At 40.3% G+C, this 15,552-nt stretch overlaps 1 protein-coding gene across 5 annotated transcripts in view; it reads right to left on the bottom strand.

Moving 5' to 3' along the window:
• Positions 1-15,552, bottom strand: part of nlgn2a (neuroligin 2a) — a 440,867-nt gene that overhangs the window by 77,252 nt on the left and 348,063 nt on the right. For all 5 annotated transcript variants that reach the window (XM_072913207.1, XM_061960378.2, XM_061960372.2 and 2 more), the window contains one exon: positions 5,584-5,733. In XM_072913207.1, the coding sequence (XP_072769308.1) occupies positions 5,584-5,733 (150 nt within the window). The remainder of the gene's footprint in view (positions 1-5,583; positions 5,734-15,552) is intronic.

Here is a 15,552-nt window from a genome sequence, read left to right on the forward strand (position 1 = left end):
TTTGTTTCTACTAAACTTTAATTCAGTGGTGAGACACGTTTTTTATAATAGTTTCTAGTTCGGTTTAGCATCAACGCAGCTGCGTTCATTCAAAAGCCCATTGAATAATTGCTAATTTAGCATTGCTTTAAACGCCGACATTGTGATGGATTTGCAGCCATATTTTTTAAAACCACTGTACTATTTAAGATTTTTTATTGTAGCCGAATCTTTTCCTTAAACATATGTCTAAAGTGAAGTGAATTATATTTATAGAGCGCTTTTCTCTAGTGACTCAAAGCGCTTTTACGTAGTGAAACCCAATATCTAAGTTACATTTAAACCAGTGTGGGTGGCACTGGAAGCAGGTGGGTAAAGTGTCTTGCCCAAGGACACAACGGCGGAAGTGGGGATCGAACCTGCAACCCTCAAGCTGCTGGCACGGCCACTCTACCAACCGAGCTATACTGCCCCAACAAATATTTATCCATAGTTTTTACCCATTTATTGTGTTTTGTTTACTTTTTCAATTAATACAGAAGCAGTTTTGAATTGGCTTCACTTCAGTAGGAGATACCAAACATTTTTTTTCTTCCCCCTTGTACCTATCAACTTATTTTTTACCTTTTTCTATAAGCTTTGGACATTATCTGGAATATAAACATAATCATTCAACATAATGAATTGAGCTGAATTGAAATTGTCAATGTATTTTTTTGTTTATTGTTGATACGTGATTATGTATAATAAATACAATCCTAACATAACTTGCAAAACATTGATTCTTAATATCTAATTACAAACATACTTGACCTGCGTTTTGTTGGTTGTGACTTTTATCACACACTCAGGCAGTAAACCCTTTTTTATCCCTGTCAATTGGCTGTGGTAAAGGAATTTATGAAAAGTGGGAATTATTAATTATAAATGTAACATAAGTGGAGCATACAAAACTGTTTACGACAAACAAAATCTTGTTTCAAAGTCTAGGGGCGGCCCTAATGTTGGAGTTCAGGTTTGACCCTCAATGAACTGCAGCTCCTGAGAGCTGGAAGCACTCATACCGCCCCAGACCATGACACCAATATTTACAAGTCATAATTATCTTGCTGCTCACTTGTGTGATAAAATACAGTACAATACAATGTGTGTGTGTCTTAATTTCAATGCATATAGTAAATCTATACTGCTATACAAGCTGTACGCTGATTACTCTAAAGTTGGCTTTCTTCTATTGATGATACTGTGAGGGGTGATAGTGTAAGCTTCAGAATAATGACACAAAAGAAAACCACAAGGATAAGCTCCATTAGCGAGCACAGCACAGCGTAGTGCGCTTGTGTGTCGCCAGTCACATCTCTCCTATTCAGTCGAGAGGAAGCATCAATTCTTCCAGGGGTTGCCATAGCGACTGCCGGGTTGTGTAACGTGCACATGGTGGGCTTGAACCGTTCAGCTTGTGCGTCTCCATATCTTCTCTGGTCAGGTCAGGTTGCTCTCACACGGCAACACACAGTCCCACTAATGCATTAAGTGGTCACTGTGGGAAGCATTGAGCATACATTCATTCTTCATTCACTGAATTCAGGAGGTTTGCACAACATTTGTATGTGGAGCATCAGAGGTGGACTCACGTCACGGAAAAAATCCCATTATCATAGCAAGGACGCCATATCCAAACACACACATGTCCTCATGAGTGCACACAACATGAGACGCGAGCACCGCTGCACACTCTGCGGCTTTTATTTTTAGCGCGACAGGCAAATCTCACCCCCCTCCATGCTCTCTGGCCTCCCTCTCATCTCTCTCCTGCTGTCACTTCTCTCATCTCTCACCCTCATCTTCGTGTGTGTGTGTGTGTGCTTTGATGCCCTCTGCTCTCGCTGTCATTGATCATGTGCGAATGGATGCGTCGTCTCACTTTCATCTTCACGTCCCTACGCGTGAGGCTTTTTTTTCTTCTAATGCCGTCTGTCACCGCCACCGCCAGTGTGAGGTCAAGCGCTGGGCGGTCTGTAACGTATTTAGCGCAGCAGAATTCCCTGCACATACACACACTCGATGGCGAAGGCACGCCTGCTGCTCGGCCCGCCATTACGCTGCCTCTTTATTCATTCAGGAGCCCGCCCTGGCGCCGACTTTGCCATATTAGCACACGGCGTTAGTGTTAAGCGGTTAGCATTAGCATTATGGCCTTTAAATATGATTTCTACATCAGTCTGTATAATCATGTGAGCGCTGAGACCACATTTTACATCCATAGTGCTATTGTGCACAGAAAATTACTATTATCATTAATATTGCGGTTGTACAGTAATTGGAACCATGCCAATACAATCATCACATCAGGCGGCATAATGTTTTGGTACTTGGGGATACTTCGTACTGTGCTATATGCCTGATGTTGAGCACTTAGAGCAGGTCTATTCAACTGGCGGCCCGCTGGCCAAATCCGGCCCGGTAATGACGTCAGACCAGCTCCCCGAGTTTTTTTGTAGCAAATTCCTAAAAACACTGGAGTGCTCCTATTTTATAGAGCAGTGTTTTTCAACCTTTTTTGAGCCAAGGCACACCACCAGCAGAAATCATTAAAAAAAACTAAACTCAGTTGACAGTAAAAAGTCGTTGTCGCAATTGTTGGATATGACTTTAAACCATAACCAAGCATGCATCACTATGCTCTTGTCTCAAAATAGGTGTACTGTCACGACCTGTCACATCACGCCGTGACTTATTTTGAGTTTTTTGCTGTTTTCCTGTGTGTAGTGTTTCGTTTTGCATAGCCTTCAATAAGCTTCAATGCCCTTTCTTAGGGGCACTCACCTTTTGTTTATTTTTTGGTTTAAGCATTAGACAACTTTTTACCTGAACACTGCCTTCCGCTGTTTCCGACATCTACAAAGCAATTAGCTACCGGCTGCCACTTACTGATATGGTATGAATCGTGTGAAGTGTTTTAGTTCTTGTCTTGCGCTCCTATTTTGGTGGCTTTTTTTCTCTATTTTTGGTATTTTCCTGTAGCAGTGTCATGTCTTACTTTGAGCGATATTTCCCGCATCTACTTTGTTTTAGCAATCAATAATATTTCAGTTGTTTTTATCCTTCTTGTGGGGACATTGTTAATTGTCATGTTATGTTCAGATGTACATTGTAGACGCCATCTTTGCTTCACAGTAAGTCTTTGCTGTCGTCCGGCATTCTGTTTTTGTTTCCTTTGTAGTCAGTTCAGTTTTAGTTTTGTTCTGCATAGCCTTCCCTAAGCTTCAATGCCTTTTCTTAGGGGCACTCACCTTTTGTTTATTTTTGCTTTAAGCATAAGATACCTTTTTACCTGCACGCTGCCTACCGCTGTTTCCGACATGTACAAAGCAATTAGCTGTCGGCTGCCACCGACTGATATGGAAGAGTATTACATGATTATTCTGCCAAGCCCTAGACAGCGCAGACACTCAACAACCACACTTAATTTGCAGGCTATAATTACTGGTTTGCAAAAAATATTTTTAACCCAAATAGGTGAAATCAGATAACCTCCCACGGCATACAAGACTGTATCTCACGGCACTAGTGCCGCGGCACAGTGGTTGAAAAACACTGGTATAGAGGAACTTGGCTCACTATAAACACATTGGCAGATCCCTGCATTGACTATTAACCTTGCAAACAAACATAGAACACTGGCGTCCAAACTCGTGATTTACATAACTGAGACGTTCCTCAAGGCAGTGGTCCCCAACCTTTTTGTAACTGCGGACCGGTCAATGCTTGAAAATTTGTCCCGGGGGTGGGGGAGAATTTTTATTTTTTGTCACTGCCACAATCAGGAAGAAAACGCAAGCTATCACCTGCTGCTGAGAGAAAATTGGTCAGCATGACCAAGAGTCAACCAAGAACCACCAAAAAGCAGGTCTGCAATGAATTGGAAGCTGCTGGGACACAGGTGTCAGTGTCCACAGTCAAGCGTGTTTTGCATCACCATGGACTGAGAGGCTACCATGCAAGAAGGAAGCACTTGGTCCAGAAGCGACACCTTAAGGCTCGTCTACAGTTAGCTGCTGATCACATGGACAAAGATAAGAGCTTCTGGAGGAAAGTTCTGTGGTCAGATCAAACAAAAATTTAGCTGTTTGGCCACAATTTGCAGCAATATGTTTGGAGGAGAAAAGGTCAGGCCTTTAATCCCAGGAACACCAAACCTACCGTCAAGCATGGTGGTGGTAGTATTATGCTCTGGGCCTGTTTTGCTGCCAATGGAACTGGTGCTTTACAGAGAGTAAATGGGACAATGAAAAAGGAGGATTACCTCCAAATTCTTCAGGGCAACCTAAAATCATCAGCCCGGAGGTTGGGTCTTGGGCGCAGTAGGGTGTTCCAACAGGACAATGACCCCAAACACATGTCAAAGTGGTAAATAAATGGCTAAATCAGGCTAGAATTAACGTTTTAGAATGGCCTTCCCAAAGTCCTAACTTAAACCCCATTAAACCACATGTGGACAATGCTGAAGAAACAAGTCCATGTCAGAAAACCAACATATTTAGCTGAACTGCACCAATTTTGTCAAGAGGAGTGGTCAAAAATTTAACCAGAAGCTTGCCAGAAGCTTGTGAATGGCTACCAAAAGCGCCTTATTGCAGTGAAGCTTGCCAAAGTCAAAAGCAAATATTAACATTGCTGTATGTATACTTTTGACCCAGCAGATTTGGTCACATTTTCAGTAGACTATAATAAATTCATAAAAGAACCAAACTTCATGAATGTTTTTTGTGACCAACAAGTATGTGCTCCAATCACTCTATCACAAAAAAATAAGAGTTGTAGAAATTATTGGAAACTCAAGACAGCCATGACATTATGTTCTTTACAAGTGTATGTCAACTTTTAACCACAACTGTACATATCCGATTTATAGCCACATACGAAAGAGGACTTTGAAAAATTTAGAATTGCACTGTTCACATTGACATAAAAAAAATGAGATACAGGTAACATATGGGCAAAAAAAATTGGAATTGACCTCTAGTGTGAACAAGGCTTGTTTGCAGAATGTCCCTAAAAAGAGCAGAGTACGCCTGTAACTCTGACAAAACAGACCAAAACCAAATGTCTACTGTAAAAGATGTTGTTTCTCCGGAATATATAAAATAACAGTAATAGTGAAGGGAAAAGTCTGGTTCCCCGGTTCTTAGCTTTCTGGAAAACGTGGTCCCCTAAACAACAATTTCGTTGAACAACTCTGACAAGTTAAATTAAAAATATACACACATTTTTTTGCATTTTCTTTTTGAAATCATTATTGTTATCATTACATTATTTTTATTGCATAAAGTGGTAATAGTTGAAGAGTTAGCAAAAAAAGGTGCTTTGCCAAGCATCAGGTAATGGAATGCAGATGAGAGTCAGTGTTCCAAAACAGCAATTATAAAGACCTTCCAGCTGCTATTATTAAAAACTATGCCTACAGTACTTTATATACATTACAAACTATAACCATAAGATCAGACTTTATAAAAAAAGATCTCATTAATTTATTCAAAAGTGACTTTTTTTCTTCCCGCAGCTACAGATTTCAACAGAGAAAAAAACCTTCGCTCCACTCACCCAGCACCCCAAGACGATAGTTCATGGTCACCACGATGACGTTGCCATAGGCGGCGAGCACGCTGGCGTCAAACATGTTTCCAGTGCCTTCCATGTAGGAGCCTCCGTGAATGAACAGCATCACCGGCTTTTTCCTGCGGTCGCGAATGTCTGCGGAAAAAAAAAGAAGATATTTCATTGTATTGTTTTTGATGACATGCTGTGCTGCAGAGTAAAATAGCAAGGCAGATTGCAAGGCCAGATGAAAAACAACTCTTGAGCGGCGAATGACCACTTTTAAAGCAATGAAACAAAGTTATTTAAAATAACATAGTCTAAGTGGTGTGCTCCATCACTGCTACCCAGAGATGCTGAAAAAACTCATTTTTTCCCCATCAAGTGTTATGTTTATTGCACTTTAAAGCAACATTGTGTTTAAACATGCAGCCTTAAGTTAAAGCCATCTTAGTGGTTCTAAGGGCAACCCTCAATCTTTTTTTGGAAACTTTAAATATGGTGTCAAACTATATTGATGCCACACTAAAATACTACGTCTGTCATTTGAAAAAAAATCTGATTAAATATAATTTTGAATCGGGAATAATCAATATTAATTACAGTAAATTAATTGCAAAAATGTTAATAACTTTAAAAAAATACCCCAATATTTTGACAAAAAATGCAATTTTCTTGTCAGATTATCATACACAAACATAATTTTAAAATGTTTTAATAAATATACATAATATATTTGCTCAAAACATGGTAACAGTTTTATCTAAAGTCCCTTCGAGGTATGCATTTTGAGGCGAAATCTGTCGAAGTCTCGTCACTCATTTTTTAACTGCTGTGTATGCATTAAAGGGGAACTGCATCGTTCGCAATCATTCTGAGAGACAAAAAGCCTAATACATTTTTTTTTCAATGCATTCTAACTCGTAAATAAATGTAAATAAAAGTCAGTTTACAATCGAGTCAATGGGAGGTCCTCTATTTCGCCCATAAAGTACCAACAATACTCCATTTACATTTCGTGGCCTGAATATTAACCGACTGTTAGGGATATTGTTATTATAAGCGCTACCGCAGACAAACTATTTATAGCTCACAAAGAGCTAACTTGCTTGTGCTGCTATATTGACATCATTAGCTTTTAAGATGCTTCCTCGCGTGGGAGCTTGTGACAGTTTATTCTAGATCATAAATCATGTCTCTCACCTTGATAGTAGAAGGATGAGGACATATTCCCACAACTTGGTCAACTTTGGTATCCAATTTAAAACCGCAAATAGCGAGAAAGACACGAAACAACGCTTGGTCCCACCCCCTTTTCTCATAGCAAAGATTACGAGTCATTCTTTATCTAAACTAAAATATATCAACATCATATCAGTTGGCATCCCAGTGAAAGCAGACATTGTACAGTAAGTGATGTTTTATCGTGTTTGTTGTCTCTCATGAAGTCTGCAGTAATCAGTGATGTTGTGGAAGGAAAAAGCGAACGTCACGTCTGTGAAATTAATGTGCTGACGTATGCTTAAAATGATCAAAATATGTAAATATTACAATTTATTATTTATGTGATTATTACTATATTACATATATACTTACGGAATGTACAAAACCCAAAACCAGTGAAGTTAGCACGTTGTGTGAATCGTAAATAAAAACAGAATACAATGATTTGCAAATCCTTTTCAACTTATATTCAATTGAATACACTGCAAAGACAAGATATTTAATGTTCGAACTTAAATATTTTTTTTGCAAATAATCATTAACTTAGAATTTAATGGCAGCAACACATTACAAGAACATTGGCACAGGGACATTTTTACCACAGTGTTACATGGCCTTTCCTTTAAACAACACTCAGTAAGCGTTTGGGAACTGAGGAGACCAATTTTTGAAGATTTTCAGGTGAAATTCTTTCCCATTCTTGCTTGATGTACAGCTTAAGTTGTTCAACAGTCCAGGGTCTCCGTTGTCGTATTTTACGCTTCATAATGAGCCACACATTTTCAATGGGAGACAGGTGTGGACTACAGGCAGGCCAGTCTAGTACCTGCACTCTTTTTCTACGAAGCCACGCTGTTGTAACACGCGCAGAATGAGGCTTGGCATTGTCTTGCTGAAATAAGCAGGGGCGTCCATGAAAAAGACGTTGCTTGGATGGCAACATATGTTGCTCCAAAACCTGTATGTACCTTTCAGCATTAATGGTGCCTTCACAGATGTGTAAGTTACCCATGCCTTGGCCACTAATACACTACCATACCATCACAAATGCTGGCGTTTGAACTTTGCGCCTATAACAATTCGGATGCTTCTTTTAGTCTTTGGTCCGGAGGACACAACGTCCACAGTTTCCAAAAACAATTTGAAATGTAGACTCGTCAGACCACAGAACACTTTTCCACTTTGCATCAGTCCATCTAAGATGAGCTTGGGCCCAGCAAAGCCGGCGACATTTCTGGGTGTTGTTGATAAATGGCTTTCGCTTTGCATAGTAGAGTTTTACCTTGCACTTACAGATGTAGCAACAAACTATAGTTACTGGCAGTGGTTTTCTGAAGTGTTCCTGAGCCCATGTGGTGATATCCTTTACACATTGATGTCGGTTTTTGATGCAGTACCGCTTGAGGGATGGAAAGGGCATTCAATGTTGGTTTTCGGCCTTGCCGCTTACATACAGTGATTTGTCCGGATTGTCTGAAACTTTTGATGATATTACGGACTGTTTGATGAGCATTCTTCAACTTTCTCAGTCTTTTTTGCCACTTGTAAAACACGTTGAAATGTTAATGCAGGCATCAAATTCCAAATGAGCTAATATTTGCAAAAAATTAAGTTTACTAGTTCGAAAGTTAAATATCTTATCTTTGCAGTGTATTTAATTGAATACAAATTGAAAAGGATTTGCAAATCTTTGTTTTTTGGTTTTTATTTACGATTTACACAACGTGCCAACTTCACTGGTTTTCTATATAAAACCATGATGAAAGTGTTTGGATATTTTTAAAGCGCTTTATAGGCAGATAGAGCGACTCCTAAAGGCTCCATTAGAAAGCGGACTTTTTCTCGCATTGTTTTACTAGTTAAAATGCATTAAACATTTAAACAAATGTGCTTGTCTTAAACAAGGATTGCGAATGATAGCCAAAATTAAAAAAAAAAGTGCAGTCCCCCTTTAACCTGATCACTGGCAGTACAACAACCCACGCCACCTTTCAGGTAACCATCCGCTATTCAAGTAAAGGAGCATGTGAGGTCAAAATAAATTGGGTGATAAATTTGCGTTGATACATGATTAACGCAATATTTTTAAGTAATCACATGAGTTCACTCGTTATTTTTGACAGCTCTATAAAATATATGATGTAATAAAATAGTGTTCACCACAATACATATCAAGTCTGCAGTGTCACTTCTGAGTCAAAAACACACAATTATTCCCCATCATTGCTTTAACTTCCTTCTATTATATTCGCTCTTGACTGCAAAAATGAATGTGTATAAAAAGCAATTGAAAACTTTGTAGACGTCTGCTTCAAAGAAAGCCCAAAAATTCAATAGTACAAATACGTCTCATGTGTCGAAGTCAGAGCTCAGTCACAAGAGCTCTTTGGCATTTCAACCCAGCAAAAGGAGCACCACTTTAAGCACAGTAATGCCCTTTGGCCGTAGAAAGCAGCATTTAACTTGAACAAAAGCAACCACACGACTGTAGAAAGCAGCAAGTTCCCTAATGTCTGCCTACTTTGTGCCGTCTGCCCTTTGCTGCTCCCACTTGAGTCACCACCAAATGGAAGTCACCTGAGAAGGTTTAAAAAACTGCAATATCAAATAAATTTTTTTATTTCTATTTCTTGAGCTGCCAATGGGTTGGTATGGCAGCTTATCTGCAGTTGAAGAAACAGCAAGGTCAAATAACACAATGCTTATATCTTTGTCCAACACGTAATTTCCCTCGCTCTTTGCTTACACCTTGGATCTCCCAACAAATGCAAATGGTCGTAAGGGCTGGCACTGGGTTGCATCAACATCTTTCTGAGTCACGTCCTATTTTTAGGAAACATAATTTTTCTTGGATGCTATTGTTGTACACTGGTGGGGCTACAAAAAAGGGACGACAAAGCAAGTAGATTACGTGAACAAAACATCACTACTGCATTGTCAATGCCATACTGGCTTGTCAGTAGCGTCTTTGTAGTTGTCATGGCGACCCTGCACTGCCTACTTTTGCCCTCTACGGGCCTGATCTGTTAAAGGCCTACTGAAATGAGATTTTCTTATTTAAACGGGGATAGCAGGTCCATTCTATGTGTCATACTTGATCATTTCGCGATATTGCCATATTTTTGCTGAAAGGATTTAGTAGAGAAAATCGACGATAAAGTTCACAACTTTTGGTCGCTGATAAAAAAGCCTTGCCTGTACCGGAAGTAGCAGACGAGTAGCGTGACGTCACAGGTTGTGGAGATCCTCACATCTGCACATTGTTTACAATCATGGCCACCAGCAGCGAGAGCGATTCGGACCGAGAAAGCGACGATTTCCCCATTAATTTGAGCGAAGATGAAAGATTTGTGGATGAGGAAAGTGAGAGTGAAGGACTAGAGGGCAGTGGGAGCGATTCAGATAGGGAAGATGCTGTGAGAGGCGGGTGGGACCTGATATTCAGCTTGGAATGACTAAAACAGTAAATAAACACAAGAATATATATACTCTATTAGCCACAACACAACCAGGCTTATATTTAATATGCCACAAATTAATCCCGCATAACAAACACCTCCCCCCTCCCGTCCATATAACCCGCCAATACAACTCAAACACCTGCACAACACACTCAATCCCACAGCCCAAAGTACCGCTCACCTCCCCAAAGTTCATACAGCACATATATTTCCCCAAAGTCCCCAAAGTTACGTACGTGACATGCACATAGCGGCACGCACGTACGGGCAAGCGATCAAATGTTTGGAAGCCGCAGCTGCATGTAACTGTCAGCAAGTTGCAAACAGCCCCTTTAAGTCATCCAGCAACTGTACAATTGTAACGTAATATTGCTGAATAGACTATCTCGAATACTTTTGATTTTTGACAGTGCATATTAATGACAGGCATATGTAGGACGGAGCTGCAGCGCGATCACTTCCTTTCTCACAAACATTTCTGCGCAACTGCCAGTCTGCACGTACATTTCAAACGTGCTAAATAAAAATGCAAGACAGCGTCGGCCTGTTTATTCACTTTGTCGCGGCATCGAACAGATCAGTGTGTGGATGCAAAACAACGTTCTTCAGTTAAACTCAGACAAAACTGAAATCATTGTCTTTGGCCCGCAGAAGACAATGAGACCCTCTCCCTGAAACCTAATGATCAGGTTTGAAATTCAGGAGGAATAATGGACTCAGACTTGAACTTTAACTGCCACATTAAGTCAATAACATCAGCAGCTTTCTATCACCTGAAAAACATTGCCAAAAAGAGAGGAATAATGTCTAAATCAGATTTAAAAAGACTAATCCATGTCTTTGTCTCCAGCAGGTTAAACTGCTTAATGGCCTTCTCACTGGGCTCTCCAAACAAGCTGTAAAGCAGCTGCAGTACATCCAGAATCATGCTGCTCGAGTCCTGACTAGAACCAGGAAATATGACCATAGTACAGTTCTAAGGTCACTGCACTGGCTTCCTGTTGCTCAGAGAACGGACTTCAAAACAGCTCTCCCTGTGTACAAGTCTTTTCATGGTCTTGTGCCAAAGTACATCTCTGACATTGTAGAGCCATATGAAGCATTTCGAGCTCTGAGAACCTCAGGTATTGGTCTCCTGCTGGTGCTCAGAGTCAGGACCAAACATGGTGAAACTGCGTTTCAGTTTTATGCTCCTAAAATCTGGAATAGTCTTCCTAAAGTTGTGAGACAGGCCTCAACGTGGCAATGTTCAAATCTAGCCTAAAAACACTTTTATTTAATTGTGCATATGGCAACTGAAATTATTTGATCTACAGTATTCTATTGATTTTAATTTTAATTAATTATGATTGTATTTTCTGATTTTAATTTGAAATATGAGTTTATATTTTTATTTTTTGCCTTCTTTTAATTTTCCGTAAAGCACTTTGAATTGCCTTGTGTACGAATAGTGCTCTATGAATAACCTTGCCTTGCTTTAATAAACCAACTTTGCATGCTCTATCAAGTTTGCATGTGTTTTAATACACACAAACCTTTTAGTAGATCAGGCGTTATGTCGCTCTTTGACGGAATAAAGCTGGAAAACACCAAGGGATTATTTGTGTGGATTTACTCTTGTGCAAGATGAGAAAAAAGTCGCACATAGCAAACATCCCAGAGAACAAGAATTGTCCCCAATGATAAACAGAAACGTCGAACATTCACAAAATCAAATGCCAGTGATGCACAGATCCTTGATAAAAAAAACCATAACGTGTCTTTATAGAACAGATGATTCCCCTATGCTGGCAAATGTATACACTTGCTTATTGAATGATAGTTTAGCTTATTGAGTGATAGTTTAGATACTGAGGAATGTCCATTCACTATTGGCCATCAATATGATCCACGCTGGTGTGGATGATGTCAAATGGCCTGTTGCCGTGACAACCAATCTAGCACCACCTACCCCCATGAGAACCTTGGCCGCCAACTCCGACAACAACTCCAGACAAAACTCAACAAATACATCATGGCATCATACCCAGCATCCTCTGTGCGACCGTTCTTCCTGCAGAGGCTCGACAAATCCCAAACAAACTCGCCAAGCTTTCCGGCAGATGGTCACCGCTTCCACAAAGACAGGAGCAAATATCCCGGAAAGGCCTTCGCTTTGCATTTAGACTCCACAGCCGGGCCCCTTTGACTTTCAGTACATGCTGACATATTGTTCTCTGGAAGCGATGCATCCCAGCTACCGGTTTGCCAATCAATGGCATTGATCAGGTCTCTGTTGACTGATGGTTCCCCTGCAGCTGCAGCAGGCCAAGAAGCACTTTGGAATGCAACGCACTAAAAGTCTGCATTCGACTTCTGTGGAGTCGCAAACTGGAATTTCTCAACATGGCGCAATGAGGCTGAACTCATCGACGCTGCGAAGCAAACGTGAACAAGCACAAACAAAGACGGAGCAAGATAGCAGCGGCAGCAGGCTGGTACCCCGAGGTGCTCCGGCTCGGCGGCTGCGAATGCTCTCAAGCAGAACGCAGACAACGGCACGATTAGGACTACGCTCGTGTTGAGCACACCCGCCGATGCCCCCCCCCAGGGACGGCACCTTCTGCTGCTCCCCTCGCCAATCCTGCAGCTTGACTGATGAGTGTGGAATGTTTGCGGGGGTTGTTTAATGTAATGTAAATTATTTCCTTACCAGTCACTCACTGGTAGTTAAACTGTAATTGTGTTGGCTTAGAATAACAGGAATAGCATCTTTACTGTTGCCATGGTGACCACCTCCAGTGCTCTAGTTATGTTGGGCTTATGGTAGTCCTAATAATTCTCAGGCAAAGTTTAAAACGTCGACAATGTCATTTTCCTCACTTCCCATCTTAACACACAACTACAGCAAATGAATAACAATTATCTCATACTGTTGTTTTAAAAATGATTGACCTCCAGACGGGTCGGTGTGGCTGTGTTATCAAAACCTGCAAATGAGCATTGATATTCATTTGCCTCCAATTTCTGTTTAACTCCCATTAGCATGATTGCGTTTGTGTGTGTGTGTGTGTGTGTGTGTGTGTGTGTGTGTGTGTGTGTGTGTGTGTGTGTGTGTGTGTATTTCTACCCTTCTTGAGACAACAACAACAAGGAAAAGTACCTTCCATCTTCCACCGGTGAACAAGTTAGGACCGAAATCACCACCATGGCCCCCCACTCCCTCCTCTCTGTTGCTAGATATCTCGAGATGGATGTTGTAATATGCATATGTTCTTTGCTATTGAGGTTTTTTCCACACTCCAGACTGGGCCAATCTAGATTGCGTTTACCTTTTTCCCATCGCCTTATGGCGACCCATCAGCGTTCCTGTTCTGTAACCCTGTACACTGTTTGTCTAATCTTGAACGAGTTTGTGCTGAAAACAAAGTTCCGTTGTACTTGTGCAATGACAATAAAGACCTACCTACCTACCTACCTACCTACCTTTGGCTAAAATTAATAAAAAAATAAAATAAATGTATACAGAGACATACTGTAATGACTTGAAGTAAATAATGATGATTAAAAACCAATTACAAAATTTAAAAAACAAAAACTAATAGCTTACCTTCTTTATATTTGCATAGTATGTATATATATTATTAATGTTGTAAATACTAATCTTTATATATCTAGAAAGGGTGGTCCTAAAGAGGTAGGCATTTTTCGGAGGTCTTAAGAAGGTAACACATACAAGAATGTGTGTGTGCGCGCACATACTCGTGTGGGAGAGGAGATAAATATTGACCTTCTAAACTCAAATTCCACCACAAAGGATGAACTGACAGCAGAGATGTTTTCCTTTTTCGTGCCGCAGGTCCAGTTAATGGAAATATGGTGAACAGCCATGTCATTTGCATGCTGATCTGCAGGAAATTTTGCAAAAACCTTCCGAGTGCAAGTACATCTCCAAGTCTTGTTCAACAGATCCTATAGAAGGCTTCAACGTAAACATGCAACATATGACGTGAATGTGTGTGTGTGTTTTTGTGTGTGTGGGGCGATGTTGGTGTCACATGTGTGCAGGTCAATGGGAGGTGACCGTGATGGAGGGCCAGCGATGAAGACAAGAAGCGAGGTGATGAATGGACCTTGATGAGATGCACAGCGGCAGAGCCGGCCGACGGGCCGCGCCACCGGCCCACAGCTCAATCGTTAGGGCGCAAAGGATCACCGAGCTGTACTGATTGCATCAAACGCGTCTGCACGTGGATGTGTGTGTGTGTGTGTGTGTGCGTGCGTGTTTGCATGTGTGTGTGTGTCTGTGTGTGGACTAAGATTACTTCACCTCTTCCAGTTTACAGCGGTAAAATATTTTTTTTTTTTGCTGAAGGTATAATCGACATGTGACAGATTGCGTTTGCTGGGTGCATAATGTGACAGGTCACAAAATTAGGTACACCAGCTACATTTTGTAACGTTCAAAACAGGAGGTGCACTGATCCACGATACCATGGTAGATAGTATAGATACAAGGGTAGAATTGATAGTAACGATACCAGGGTAGTATCAATACCTGCGTAGTATCATAGTAGTGATATCAGGGTAGTATCAATACGAGGATAGTATCAATGATAACTAGATAATATTGATACCAGGGTTCAGTTGAGTTTAGTTTCAGTTTATTTCGAACATGCATACGATACAATGTAATGCATCACACAATTCCAGTTGTTTCATTACAGCACGTCCGAAAAGGAGTAGGAAGAAGCAGAGCTTATTTAATCCTACCCCTTTTCATACCATAGCACTTTTATCCAATTTCCTTGTTGTCTGTAACAGAACAGTGAACAAATAAAAAATGAATAAATAATATACGATAGTAACCAAAAAAATATTAAATACATAAATAATCTTTGTCTCAATGAAAAAAAAGGGTTCTAATTCTTGTTCTGATACTTTGTGAACACTTGTAGTTTGAACAGTCTCTTAAACTGAATCATATTGGTGTTTGTTTGATTTCTTTGGGTAGTCCATTCCGTAATTGAATTCCACATACTGATATAGTAAAAAGTGTTGTACGAGCATACAAATTTTTAAATTAGATTTTCCTCTAACGTTATATTTGTCCTCTTTTGTTGAGAAGAATTGTTGTACATTCTTGAGTAACAGGTTATAATTTGCTTTATACATAATTTTAGCTGTTTGCAAATGCACCAAATCGTTGAATTTCAATAATTGTGATTTATTAAATCAAGGGTTTGTGTGTTCTCTACATCCAACTTAATGTATTATGGGTAGTATCAATAGTATCCATACCAGGGAAGTA

This window comes from Nerophis lumbriciformis, linkage group LG05, assembly GCF_033978685.3.
Source record: "Nerophis lumbriciformis linkage group LG05, RoL_Nlum_v2.1, whole genome shotgun sequence".
In the NCBI taxonomy this organism is placed as follows: domain Eukaryota; kingdom Metazoa; phylum Chordata; class Actinopteri; order Syngnathiformes; family Syngnathidae; genus Nerophis; species Nerophis lumbriciformis.